Genomic DNA, 14,720 nt, shown 5'->3' on the forward strand with positions numbered 1-14,720 from the left:
GTGGGTCCCAAACCGTTCAGGGCTTTGTAGGTAAGAACCTGCACCTTGAATTGTCTTTAGGGAGTGAGTTCCAGAGTCGAGGGGCCACCACCAAAAAGGCCCTCTCTTTCGTCCCCACCAACCGCGCCTGCGAGGCTGGTGGGATCGAGAGCAGGGCCAGTGGAGTTCCTTGAACAGGAGGGTTGACCACTCCCTGTAAGGCGCCCCAGTTAGCAACCTGGCCGCCGCCCGTTGGATCATCTGAAATTTCCGGGCCGTTTTCAAGGGCAGCCCCACATAGAGTGCATTGCAGTAATCCAGTCTAGTGGTGTGTTCTGGAGTAATCTGACAGGAGAACAACAAATAGAATTGACATGTGAAGTGATCTGAATAGAACTTAATGTAGCTGCCCAGTGCAAAGTGGGAGTAGGCATTTTCTGGGCATCTTTGTCCTCTCTTAATCAGCATTGACCTGTGACTTCTCAGTCTCATTTTTCAGCAATCCTGTCAAATCCCATGACTGTTGCATGCTGGTACACCCTTGACGCCACAAGTCAATCGTTGCTCAGGGCACTGATCATTCATCTGTGACTACAAAACTTGCTTTCTGTGCACCAGCAGCTTCTGGCCAATCAAGATTTTATAGTATTCTCTATTGCAGACGGTCCCCTTCTGCTTTCCATTCATAAAAGCTGCCCTTGTCCTGGAAAAAGAGTCAGTTTTGGTCATGACCTTGGCTTTTTGACATCTGTTTGGGATCTGGTTGGGAATGAAGCTTGCACTTGAAATTCCCAAAGTGCCCCTCTTGCCCAATCCTACTCAGCCTGATAATAAAAGCTGTTCTTGGGAAATTGCAGGTCCTTTTGTACTTCTAGCTGGGCCTATCCATCTGTGTCCTCGACAGGAATGCTGCTGTGCCAGCAACAGGCATAGGCTCGCAGCCAAGTTATATCTGCCCAATCAATTGTTGCTTCCTGGCAGGAGGCAGAGCTGACAGGAATCAGCCACTAGTATGGCTTCAGGGCACTCACATAGTGGGCACATGGAGGGCAAAAGGCCAAGGGCATGACACTTAGATATGTTCCAGCAGTGAGATTTTTTTTGTAGGAATATCTGTATACCACATATTAATGAGCTGGTAGTCATTCTCCATTTATTTATTTAAAACATTTATATTCCGCAATTCTCACACTGAAGGGGACTCAGGGCGGAGCACAGCATGTACACGGCAAACATTCAATGCCGGGACACAAATTCACATACCTATACATAAACATTAAAAAACATTTATCAAAATATTAAAATACACCATTTAAAACCGTCCTAACCATCCGCATCAAATCCAATTGGCCCTGTCATCTTTCTCACTGCTGCTTTATTGCCCTGTCCCGAAAGCTTGGTCCCACAGCCAAGTTTTTACCATCCTTCTAAAGGACAGGAGGGAGGGGGCCGACCTGATCTCTCCAGGAAGGGAGTTCCATAGCTGGCGAGCAATCACCGAGAAGGCCCTGTCTCTCGTCCCTACCAATTGCGCTTGTGACAATGGTGGGACGGAAAGCAGGGCCTCACCGGAGGATCTTAATCTCCACGATGGTACATAGGGAGAGATGCATTCAGACAGGTAAATTGGGGCGGGACCGTTTAGGACTTTATAGGCCAAAGCCAGCACTTTGAATTGTGCCCGGTAGCAAACTGGCAGCCAGTGGAGCTGGCGTAACATGGGAGTTGTATGCTCCCTGTATGCTGCCCAGCTATTAACCTGGCTGCCTCTCGTTGGACTATTTGAAGCTTCCGAGCAGTCTTCAAAGGCAACCCCATGTAGAGTGTGTTGCAGTAGTCCAGGGATCCTCAAACTAAGGCCCAGGGGCCGGATACGGTCCTCCAAGGTCATTTACCCGGCCCTCACTCAGGGTCAACCTAAGTCTGAAATGACTTGAAAGCACACCACAACAACAATAATCCTGTCTCATCAGCCAAATGCAGGCCTACACTTCCCATTGTAATACTAATAACTTTATTTTTGTTAAAATTAGTCTTCATTTTAATTATTGTATTGTTTTAAAGTGGTGTTTTTTTCAGGACAAATAAGACATGTGCAGGAATTCATTCATGTTTTTTTCAAATTAAAATCTGGCCCTCCAACTGTTTGAGGGACTGTGGCCTGGCCCTCTGTTTAAAAAGTTTGAGGACCCCTGCAGTAGTCTATCCTAGATGTAACGAGAGCGTGGACCACTGTGGCCAAGTCTGACTTCCCAAGGTACGGGCGCAACTGGTGCACAAGTTTTAATTTTGCGAACACTCCCCTGGCCACTGCTGCAACTTGGGATTCCAGGCTCAGTGATGAATCCAGGAGGACCCCCAAGCTGCGAACCTGTGCCTTCAAAGGGAGTGTAACCCCATCAGCACAGGTTGTGACCCTATAGCCTGTTCGGCCTTGTGACTGACCAGGAGGACCTCTGTCTTGTCTGGATTCAACTTCACAGCGGCCAGGCACCGGTTCAGGACTTGGACAGCCTCCTTAGCATCTGGTGGAAATGAGTGATAGAGTTGGACGTCATCTGCGTACAGATGGCATCAAACCCCAAAACTCCGAATGATCTCCCCAGCGGCTTCATGTAGATGTTAAACAACATGGGGGACAATACGGAGCCCTGCGGGACCCCACAGGACAATGACTGTGGGGCCGAGCAAGAGTCCCCCAGCAACACCGGTATTGCACCACCTGACATCCGCCGGGAAGTAGCACCCAATAGTGAAAGGACCAAGGCAGAGACATCTCCAGCTCATCCCCTGTTTGGGTATCAGCCAGCACACCAACGACTTAAATCTAGACATAGTTTTCTAAGATCTACAGAGACACTCGCTGGAACACCTCAGCAAGCGAGAGTCCAAAAGTGGCAGGCTCAAACCCAGCACTTCAACCAATGGCTGATACCAAATGAGAGACTCCCTCCTGGGCACACAGAAGACTGGGTGACTTGGAAGGCATTGAACAGACTGCGCTCTGGCACCACGAGATGCAGAGCCAACCTTCAGAAATGGGGCCACAAAGTAGAATCCTCGACATGCGAGTGTGGAGAAGAGCAAACAACTGACCACCTGCTGCAATGCAACCTGAGCCCTGCCGCATGCACCATGGAGGACCTTCTTGCAGCAACACCGGAAGTACTCCAAGTGGCCAGATACTGGTCAAAGGACATTTAACCAGCTACCAAACTCACAAGTTGTGTATTTTTCTGTTTGTTTGCTTTGTTCTGTTAGAAATGTAATATAATGGACTGGCTGCTCTGACACGACAAATAAACCTTCTGAGTACGACCCTCCAGGAAGATCTGCTTGAGCTGTAAGAATGGGTCTAACTGGTGGCAAGGAGAGCTAGGCATGATAGTGGTTCCATTTACTGGACATTGTGGGATGGGGACCTAATAACTGTGACTGGTAAGATCTTTCAGGACTGTGTGGGACCTATTGTCTTACATTTTTCTCGGTCCTCATGTTCTCTTGACAGGATGTTATAGCCTGCTTTGTGGCTCTAGAAGAAACCTTCAAGCAACTGGAAGACATGAAGGATAAGAATGAAAAAACCCAGGTACGGCTCAAAGAGGAGAAGGACGCATTGAAACGTGAATATGAACATGAAGAGTACTCGGGCGAGGCCCGGAAGGTGGGGTAAGTTGGTTCTTCAGCGTTCTTGCTTTGGGACACAGTCTTTGCCACAGTTGGGGAGAGCAGGGTATAACTGCTGTCAGGCATGCAGCATGGGCTAATTACGGCCTCCTCTAACCTACTTTGAAGGGTTATATGCTGGTTGAAATTATGAAGACTATGATCTGGGCATCATGACTTTTCCTCTAGATTTTGAACTTTGCCTCAAATCCACTCCAGGGCCCAGAACCTGATGAAGGAATTGTGTGAATACCAGAAGAGGGATGAAAAGAGGCAGAATGCGACTCAAGAACAACTGGATAAAGTGAACCGCTTTCTGCTGGATGCCAAGGCTGGAGTGGAACATTTGGCCTCCAAAGTACAGCATATCAAACTGGTGAGTTACCTGCTGCAACCATTTGCCCTCACACCCACTACGCAGCTCAGTCAGGGAAGCATTCCATGAACCAGACTAATGCTGGCAGAAACAGAAGCATCTGGTCTGTATGGCTTAATGGCACCTCAGAGCTATTCTCCTCCACAAGGCTCTGCATTGTGCAAAACTGACTGAGGCACTTTGTATGGGAAGAAAGAAAAAGAAAGCTACCATTATTTTACTCTATTATTATTTTTATTACATTTATTATTTTTCTCTCTTTGTTATTATTGGAAGGATACGTAAGCACATTTACATTGAAGAAGGTTAGAATTATGGTTTAATCAGAGTTGGCAGTCTTAATCTTAAATTGCAGTTTTATGTAATTCAAAAACATTTAACCTACTGATGCCTCAATTAATGTAATTTTATTGGTATCTATTTTTATTTTGAAATTTACCAGTAGCTGCTTGTTGTGGCTCAGCTTGATTCTGAGCCTGAAACTGAACCGTCTTGTGAGCCTGAAATGTTCCCTGATGAAGAGGATGATGGGATTCAGATTTCTGGGCCTGTTCCTATGCCTTTTTCTGTGTTTAAAATAATCTTTATTGGTTTTCGTTAAAAGAAGAACAAAAATATAAGACATACAATAGCTGGATAGGGAGATATAAAAGGGGAGGGGGCAAAAGATGGGTTAGATGAAAGAGGGAAATAGTATAGAGGGGGTAGGATAGAAAGAATGCTGTTTGGTGTTTACTGAAGGTAGATACTGTGGCAGGTGAGGAAAATGGAAGTTAGAAAAGTCACTGTGAGGGAAGAGGGGGGTGTGTGTGGTTAAAGTGATTCAGATGTTGACTTCCCGGTATCTTCCAGAGGTGCTTCCTGTTCTTTTGTTCTTGCTTCCTGTTGTGCTTCTCTTCTTTTGTCGTTCTTCTGCTCTCCCCTTTTTGTTTTGCTTTCATCTCTTTCATGTGATTATTTTCATGTTTTTTTTCTTTTGTCAAATATACTGTTACTTGTTTCCAGTCTATTTCTGTTGATGGAGTGACCTTTCTTTTTGATAGTATATAGGTTAGTTTATCCATGTTTCTTATGTCCAAGATCTTTGTTAGCCATTCTTCTTCTTCCGGGGGTTCTTTATCCTTCCAATGTTTTGCATATATTATTCTGGCTGCTGTTGTTAGTAAGAATAAAAGTTTATCCTTATTTTTTTCCATCTTTAAGCTGTGGATCCCTAATAAGAATGTTTCTGGTTTCCAAGGTATACTCCTATGCCTTTTTCTGTGCCTCTCTCAGACAGTGCAGCAGAGGAGTCAACATGTCAGTTCTCAAGGGAAAGTAATGCCAGCGAATTAGATAATGTCCAGGTGGAGAGGCTTTCACTTGCTCAGCATTCCCACACTGATACTGATAGAGAAGAGAGCCTTGATAATGATTTAATGAGCAGGCAGGAATGTTTAGATTGGCAGGTCAGGAGGAGTTCACGGTTAGCCAGCAAGAAAGAAGTCAGGTCGGTGAAAGGTCACCGTAATGCTTTCATGTTGGCAAAGGGTATTTAGGCTTCTGGTTAACAAAGGGAAAGTGTCAGTTCAACGTGGCTCTTTGCATGAAAGCTTCTATGGAATAATCTTGGCTTTAAAGCAGCACGCTTTAGGCTTCTTGAATCTTGACTTTTTGGGGCTTGTATTTCACTGTTTTTATCATGGACTCATGTTTGACCCTTGCTTAAAGGATTATGTTTTATGTTCTTACCTGAGGATCTTTGGAACTGTGTTTTTGCATTTAACCTTTGTCTTTGGACTTTTACATTGCTTACTCTATGCTTTGACTTTGATTTTTCCTCAATAAACTACAAAATCTACAGCTCTTGTGTGGTGGTGTTTGGGAGCAAGGTGATGCCTACTCTGAGTTGCAACACTGCTGATTTTCCCATCCTTGGCTTATACTCGAGTCAATACGTTTTCCCAGTTTTTGTGATAAAATTAGGTACCTCGGCTTATATTCAGGTTGGCTTATACTTGAGTATATACGGTAATCATTTTCATGAGGAACATAACAAAGTTGTAGAAGGATCTACAAGATAGGACTCCTTGTTTCTATGCTGACCCAAATAATAGGTGGAACAACTAAGAAGCAGGGTTTCTGGGTTCTGCACCCTTTCTCCTTGTCATTCCAACATTTTTTTTCTGCCAGCAAACTCATCTATGTTTCCTTGCTATGTTCTGCAAGGCCAGGAACTAGTAAACATCTCCTCTTTTACCTAGGAAGATAGCCACTTTGCTTCCACTGAGTTGGATGAGAAAGCCCCTGACTACGTGCTTGACCTCTTAGCCCTAACCGAGGAGAAATTTCTCTATCTGCTGGACTTCCTCAAGGACCGAGACAAGCAGGAGCTTCTCAAGAGAATTGAAGAAGTGGAGGTGAGTCCAGAGCTAGCTAACTTCCCCCATTTCCCCAAATGAATCCATTTTCATTGAGTTCAGTTTCAAATTATCAGGCCTAAAATCATAGAATCATGAAGCTGGAAGAGACCCCAAGAGCCATTCAGTCCAACCCCCTCATGGAAGAAAACAACAATCAAAGCATCCCTGACAGATGGCCATCCAGTCTCCGTTTAAAAGCTTCCAAGGAAGGAGCCTCCACCTTACTCTGAGGCAGAGAGTTCCACTGTTGAACAACTCTTACAGTCAATAAGTTCTTCCTGATGTTCAGCTGGAACCTCCTTTTCTGAAATTTGAACCCATTGCTCCATGTCGTAGTCAACAAGGCAGGAGAAAAAAAGTCTGATCCACTTTCCTTTTGACATCCTTTCAGATACTTATATGTCTCCTCTCAGCTTTCTCTTATGAAGGCTAAATATACCCAGATCTTTAAGCTGCTCCTCATAGGGATGATCTCCAGACCTTTGATAATTTTAGTCACCCTCCTCCGGACATGTTCCAGTTTGTCAATATCCCTCTTGAATTGTGGACATTCAAAAATTATCTATATCTCCCCAACATAATTTCAAATAGCACTCAACACTTTATCTCCCTGTCTCTTTAGCTTTGCAAAGTGTCACACACACAAACAACACTCATTTTAACATCTTATAAACCAGAACAGGCAAAGGTTGGCCTACTGACCATCAAATGCATCCTAGGAGACATGGGGGCATTTTTGCAACATTTTGTGGGCCCTCTGGGCCATTTTAGACTCAGGAATTACCTTTTTTTTAAAAAAAGAATAGACTCCTAGAATCATAGAGTTGGAAGGGACCTCATGGGCCATCCAGTCCAACCCCCTGCCAAGAAGCAGGAATATTGCATTCAAAGCACCCCTGACAGATGACCATCCAGCCTCTGTTTAAAAGCTTCCAAAGAAGGAGCCTCCACCACACTCTGGGGCGGAGAGTTCCACTGCTGAACGGCTCTTACAGTCAGGAAGTTCTTCCTCATGTTCAGATGGAATCTCCTTTCTTGTAGTTTGAAGCTAGTGTTCCCTGTCCTAGTCTCCAGGGAAGCAGAAAACGAGCTTGCTCCCTCCTCCCTGTGACTTCCTCTCACATATTTATACATGGCTATCATATCTCCTCTCAGGCTTCTCTTCTGCAGGCTAAACATGCCCAGCTCTTTAAGCTGCTCTTCATAGGGCTTGTTCTCCAGACCCTTGATCATTTTAGTCGCCCTCCTCTGGACACATTCCAGCCTGTCAATATCTCCCTTCAATTGTGGTGCCCAGAACTGGACACAATATTCCAGGTGTGGTCTAACCTGGAATAGAGGAGTAGCATTACTTCCCTGGTAAACAGGAAGTGATTTTCACTGATTCCCTAGTGTGAAACATGGCATGTCCTACGCTTAAAATTGCCACATAGATCCTAAAAACATGATGTTGGAAGGAAACAGTGTTTGTTGTTGTTGTTGTTGTTGTTGTTGTTGTTGTTGTTATTGTAGTGGTACAGCCTTCTAAAGCTCTTTAGCATCCTACAAATGCCCATTCCTTTTCTAGACTAAGGAAACAGAAATATCTAGGTCATCAAGGCAGTTATCTGTTATTAAGAAGTATTAATCAGATGATACTTTATTAATAATATTAATGATATTTTATTAATCAGATGATACTTTAGGCAAAATGTCACCCAATTAAAATAGGACAGATAATACTTCTGAAAATAAGATTTAATAGTCATTTTATTGAAAGATTGGCTTGCGTAACACATACTACCAATAGGAGAGGATGTTGAGAGAGAAAGTGATAACTTGCTATGAAAGTTGATTGAAAATGTGAACTGGTGACTTTTGAGTTCACAGTTCATTCTCCTAAATGTTATATGATAGGAATGCTTTGTTATCCTCCCATAGATAGTCTTCTGCCTATGGCTCTGATTAAGGGACAGTTAGATTTGGAGGAAACCAGGCAGGTTTGGGCTACCAGCTTTGGCAGTCTTTTCCCCAAAACATACAATTCCCCCCTCTCCCCCCCCCCCCCTTCATTCTGTGGCTGCCGTAGTCTAAATTCCACCCTTGTGATTTTTACAGTTCCATTCAAAGCTTGAGAGGAGGCTGCCTAACTATAACACCAGGGTCAAACTGCCCATGGCTCATAAAGCAGACATCTATGGTAAGTAACTTGGTAGGCAATGTACAGATCTTCTAACACAGTTATGGAACAAAAAAAATATTCGCAATAAGATCCTTCCAGGAAACACAAAGTCTGTGCAAAGCCTGAACAATATACACAGAGCTGACGACTAGTGTTTCTGTGTGTTGTGGTTCAACAGCAACAGCATGATGGAAATGAGAGTGATGGGAATGTGAGTGCAGATGAGAGTGCTGATGTGGGCTCTCAGCAGCCTGTAGCTAGAGACAAGCCACTGTTCTCACAAGAACGGAATGTAGCTGATAAGGCAGTTGGTGGGGATCAAAGTCAAGCTGCCCGGGTGGTGAGACGGAGTTTACGAATTGTGGCCAGGTGTTGAGCTCATCCCTTGGTGGGAAAACTGCTTGTTAGGTGCCTGTTTGATGTTCGATGTTTTGATGTTTTACGTATAAGTAAACTGCCTTGGAGCTGATTCTGTGTCAGTTCCAACGTTGCTAAATGGCTTGCTTCAGCTTCGGCTCTGGGCTTGGGGAAAGCCGGCTTCACGTTACCTCATGCTATTTCCTGGACTTTACTCTGCTTCTATGCTTCAAGTCTCCTGCTTTGACAAAAAGGGATTGTATTGGATTTTTACCTTGTACTACTGATCTTTTTACTGCTTATGAACTGCTTTGTTTGAAAACCTCACAATAAACTTTCTACCTCACAATTTTGGCTGGTTTGTCAGAGATAGCAAGGTGAATCTTAGCCTGAGATTCAACACTGTGTACTGTTTGGAGTGTTAGTCCTGCCACATTTCTGTGCTGGTGTAACACGTGTTTATAATGCGGCTTCCTGATTTTTCCATTTTAATCTATATAAATAAAAATGCAATGTCCGTTTGTGGGATTAACAGAACTCAAAAACCATTGGACAAATTGACACCAAATTTGGACAGCATACTCCTAACAACCCAATGTATGTCCTTCACTCAAAAAATTGATTTTGTCATTTGGGAGTCCTAGTTGCTGGGATTTATAGTGCACCTTCAATCACAGAGCATTGTGAACTACATCAGTGATGGAATTGAACCAAACTTGGCACACAGTTCTCCCATGACTAACAGAAAATACTGGAAGGGTTTGGTGAGCAGTGTCCTTTGGTTTTGGAGTTGTAGTTCATCTACATTGAGAGATCACTGAGGACTCAAACAATGATGGGTCTGGACCAAACTCTACACGAAGACTCAATATGCCCAAATGTGAACACTGGTGGAGTTTGGGGAAAATAGAATATTGACATTTGGGAGTTGTAGTTGCTAGGATTTATAGTTCACCTACAATCACAAAGCATTCTGAACCCCACCAATGATAGAAATGGGCCAAACCTCCCACACAGAACCCCCATGTGGGCCACAATAACGTGTGGCAGGGGACGGCTAGTCTTTATAAATAAAAATGTAATGTTTGTTTGTGGGATTAACAGAACTCAAAAACCATTGGACGAATTGACACCAAATTTGGACACAAGACACCTAACAACCCAATGTATGTCCTTTACTCAAAAAATTGATTTTGACATTTGGAAGTCGTAGTTGCTGGGATTTATCATTTATCCCAGCAACTACAACTCCCAAATCTCAAGGTCTATTTCCCTTAAACCCCATCTGTGTTTATATTTGGGCATATGGAATATTTGTGCCAAGTTTGGTCCAGATCCATCATTGTTTGAGTCCACAGTGCTCTCTGAATGTGGGTGAACTATAATTCCCAAACGCAAGGTCAATGTCCACCAAACCCTTCCAGTTTTTTCTGCTGGCCATGGGAGCCCTGTGTGCTAAGTTTGGCCCAATTCCATCATTGGTGGAGTTCAGAATGCTCTTTGATTGTAGGTAAACTATAAATCCCAGCAACGACAATTCCCAAATGACAAAATCATTTTTTTTTTAGTGGAGGACATAAATTGGACAGTTAGGTGTCTTGTGTCCAAATTTGGTGTCAATTCCCCCAGTGGTTTTTGAGTTCTGATGGTAGCATGAACTAACATTACATTTTTATTTATATAGATAATGTAATACAATATACTACTAATAATATGATATTTTAATTATATACTTTATTTTAAATGTAATATTACTAATAATATTACAGAATAATGTTATAGTACAATGTAATATATAATATTAATATTGTGCTATGATAATAATATAATATATAGTATTTACTTTTTACTTGTAAGCCACTCTGAGTCCCCTTTGGGGTGAGAAGGGCAGCCTATAAATGTCGTAAATAAAAAAATAAATAAATAGTACAGCCAAGAGAATTCTGCTCCTAGTGCTTTCAGTCCACACATAGCCAGTAACACCAGAACAAATATGCAAAATGCAAATTAAGTTATAGTAGGCCAGAAAAAATGCACATTCAGAGTATATACAATTCAGCTTTCTCTCTCACTATTTGGAGAGCCTAGGTACATAATTTTAAATTTTGCTTTCACAGGATATACCTGTTGTAGGGTCTTCAGTAGTTTCCACTTATAGCTCTGAGTTAGCACAGCCCCCCTTTGTTGTGTGGCACAAGCCTTTTCTATGTGTAACATTCATGCACACATCATTGTCTACAGACTCAGTTGTGGAGTGCACAACTAACCTATTGTTTGAATACTAAGATGCACTTCCCCCCATGTAAATATCTCTAAAAAATGGATGCATCTTAGAATTGCAGGTGCTTTATATATATGTGTGTGTATGTATGTATGTATGTTCTGTTTATGATAGAGAAATTAGTTGCATCTTCCAATCGATGTCACCTTAGAATCGAAGAAATGCGGTAGTTGTCACCCCTACCAATCTCACAAGCTCGTCTTGTGGGCACAAGGGAGAGAGCCTTCTCCTCTGTGGCTCCCCGACTTTGGAACTCATTACCTGGAGAGATCAGGAAAGCCCCTTCTCTAGCAACATTAAAAAAGAACCTTAAAACCTGCGTCTTTGTTGAGTAGGTGCACAATATGACACCATTGCACCCCTCGGCGCTCTTCCCACTGGAATACATGTCCTCCAAATGGGAAGTTTAGCTGTTGAGATTAACTTCACAATTCAGCAGCAGATCAGTTGCACAACTTCAGCGCTTTCCAGTAGCTTCTTCCTGCACAGTATTTTCAGTCAACTGCTCCCACAGCCTGCAGTCACTCTGGAACCTTTTACAGACACTTGAGCACATGCCCGGCCATTGTCAGTATTACCATTGTCTTTCCCCCAGTCTAGATGATATTACAAACGTACCACAGCATACAGTTATATCTTGTCTTAGCAGACAGGTTCTTTAATTACATGTAGCCTTCGACGAACAACATCACGGCACAAGGAGAAATATACACTGTACATGACTTCCTTATATACAATTCTATACAATCACACATAGAAATCTCTGATTGGTTCCCAACTCATTAACTTAACTCAGACCCAGGATTACATCATTCACAACCACCTGGACCAGAACACATTCTCCAAATGAAGTTCTATATACAGTTAATGCATGACTCAGCATTTCCAATAGAAGCCCATTAGCAGTGCATGACTCAGCTATATTACATTACAATACATTGTAAAACCTGTATTGTAGCAGCGGAAGTGTGCTGGGCCCATAACCTGTTGAGATTAACTTCACAATTCAGCAGCAGATCAGTTGCACAACTTCAGCGCTTTCCAATCGCTTCTTCTTGCACAACTATGTGTGTTTTTATGAGTTCCCTGCGGATAACTTGCTCCTATTTTATCTCATTAGAGCCTTTGAATCATTTTTATCCTGTACATGTGGCCTGCCCATTGTTATTGTGATTGTGCTTATTAGAATATTATTTTATGACTGTGTTTATAATTTTTTCTTGATGTAATTTGGTGATGGTGTTAATTGTTTATGCTCTGGTTTTACCTTGTTGTAATATGTTGTCTGGGCTTGGCCCCATGTAAGCTGCTCTGAGTCTCCATCGTGGAGATGGTGGCGGGGTATAAATAAAGATGATGATGATGATGATGATGATGATGATTATTATTGTATTGTCGAAGGCTTTCATGGCTGGAATCACTAGGTTCTTGTGGGTTTTTTCGGGCTATAGAGCCATGTTCTAGAGGCATTTCTCCTGACGTTTCGCCTGCATCTATGGCAAGCATCCTCAGAGGTGGTGAGGTCTGATGATTATTGATGATGATGATTATTATTATTATTATGAATAATGATTATTATTATTATTATTATTATTAAATAATAGTAAATATTATTAAATAATATTATTAAATAATAAATATTATTAAATATAAATAAAGATGATGATGATGATGATGATGATGATTATTTGATGCCTGTCCACTCAGACAGAGACGGGCTCCAAGGTTGTGGATCGAATGCATGATGTTAGTGCCTTATTGAGATTCCTGGAAACGATTCTCCAAGGTTTGGAAGTTGAGCTTTGTTTCCCCAGACTGTATGGTACCACCAACCCTTTTATCTCTTCACAGATGAAGAGGACAGTGGGGAAGATGATGCAGATGTGGTGACACGTACAGCCCTGAAGCGTCAGTCCCAGCAAATCATAGAATCCAAGACCAAACGCCGCCCCCGGTACAGAAAGACGGGTGGGAAGATGTGACTGCGTCTTGTGTAGTCCTCCTTCCCAGTTCCTGTTGCAGAACAAAGTCCTTGGCTATTAAAGATGCCTCCTAGACACTGGCCTCCTGTACAAGCCAGTTCCACCTTTCCTTTTCTTCACTTCCTCAGCCCAGGAAGAAGAGGGACATGAACCCTTGTGGATCTGTTCCAAATCTCTGGGTGGACCAAGTAAGGGACCCACAATGGCCTGCTCTCCTATCATTGAGGTCCCAGCAGTGTGAGAAGCATGGCTTCTTCAGTGCTGGTGAGTAAGGAATAACTCCCGCCAGTCTCAAGGAGAGAAGGAAGAAGGATCTAGCTGTCCTTCAAGTGAATCCCACCCTCCTGCCACCCCATTGTGGATGCCTTGGAAATGTTGGTGAACCCTTATTGATCTAGACCTCAACAGTGGGTTCTGTAGAGAATGCCTTTCAAGACTACATTTGATCAGGATTAGGAGATCTAGCCAGGGTATTTGTTCTGCCTTTCAACTGTTAACCACTTCTTCCATAGCAAATGTATAAGAACTTTTGCATGATTTGAATTTTAAACTGTCAAAATGTTCTTTCACCTTAAGTCACCAGAATCTCCATAAAGATCATCTTTAAACTTCTTGCTGACTCGTTCCATGTCTGCCTATCTATATACATTTCACTGATCTGTATAAATAAAAATGTAATGTTCGTTTGTGGGATGAACAGAACACAAAAACCACTGGACAAATTGACACCAAATTTGGACACAAGACACTTAACAACCCAATGTATGTCCTTCACTAAAAAAAAATTGATTTTGTCATTTGGGTGTTGTAGTTGCTGGGATTTATAGTTCACCTACAATCAAAGAGCATTCTGAACTCCACCAGTGATGGAACTGAACCAAACTTGGCACACAGTTCTCCCATGACCAACAGAAAATACTGGAAGGGTTTGGTGGGCAGTGTCCTTTGGTTTTGAAGTTGTAGTTCACCTACATCCAGAGATCACTGTGGATTCAAACAATGATAGATCTGAACCAAACTCTACATGAATCTATATAAATAAAAATTTAATGTTCGTTTGTGGTATTCACAGAACTCAAAAACCACTGGACGAATTGACACCAAATTTGGACACAAGACACCTAACAACCCAATGTATGTCCTTCACTCAAAAAAAATGATTTTTTTCATTTGGGAGTTGTACTTGCTGGGATTTATAGTTCACCTACAATCAAAGAGCATTCTGAACCCCACCAACTATGGAATTCAAGCAAACTTAGCACACAGTTCTCCCATGACCAACAGAAAATACTGGAAGGGTTTGGTGGGCAGTGTCCTTTGGTTTTGGAGTTGTAGTTCACCTACATCCAGAGATCACTGTAGACTCAAACAATGATGGATCTGGACCAAACTCTACACGAATACTCAATATGCCCAAATGTGAACACTGGTGGAGTTTGGGGGAAATAGAATATTGACATTTGGGAGTTGTAGTTGCTGGGATTTATAGCTCACCTACAATCACAGAGCATTCTGA

General features: G+C 42.5%; 1 protein-coding gene across 3 annotated transcripts in view; it reads left to right on the top strand.

The window, feature by feature from the left end:
- ODAD3 (outer dynein arm docking complex subunit 3) overlaps positions 1-13,816 on the top strand; it is a 43,610-nt gene extending 29,794 nt beyond the window's left edge. For 2 of the 3 annotated variants that reach the window (XM_060763555.2, XM_060763556.2), the window contains exons 9-13: positions 3,488-3,648; positions 3,865-4,021; positions 6,265-6,420; positions 8,521-8,602; positions 13,074-13,816. In XM_060763555.2, the coding sequence (XP_060619538.1) occupies positions 3,488-3,648; positions 3,865-4,021; positions 6,265-6,420; positions 8,521-8,602; positions 13,074-13,204 (687 nt within the window). In that variant the 3' untranslated portion in view covers positions 13,205-13,816. Of the gene's footprint in view, positions 1-3,487; positions 3,649-3,864; positions 4,022-6,264; positions 6,421-8,520; positions 8,603-13,073 lie in introns of those variants that run through there. The other variant, XM_060763557.2, reaches the window with a different exon arrangement.
- Positions 13,817-14,720: the final 904 nt, after the last annotated feature.

Source organism: Anolis sagrei, chromosome 2 (assembly GCF_037176765.1).
Source record: "Anolis sagrei isolate rAnoSag1 chromosome 2, rAnoSag1.mat, whole genome shotgun sequence".
NCBI lineage: Eukaryota > Metazoa > Chordata > Lepidosauria > Squamata > Dactyloidae > Anolis > Anolis sagrei.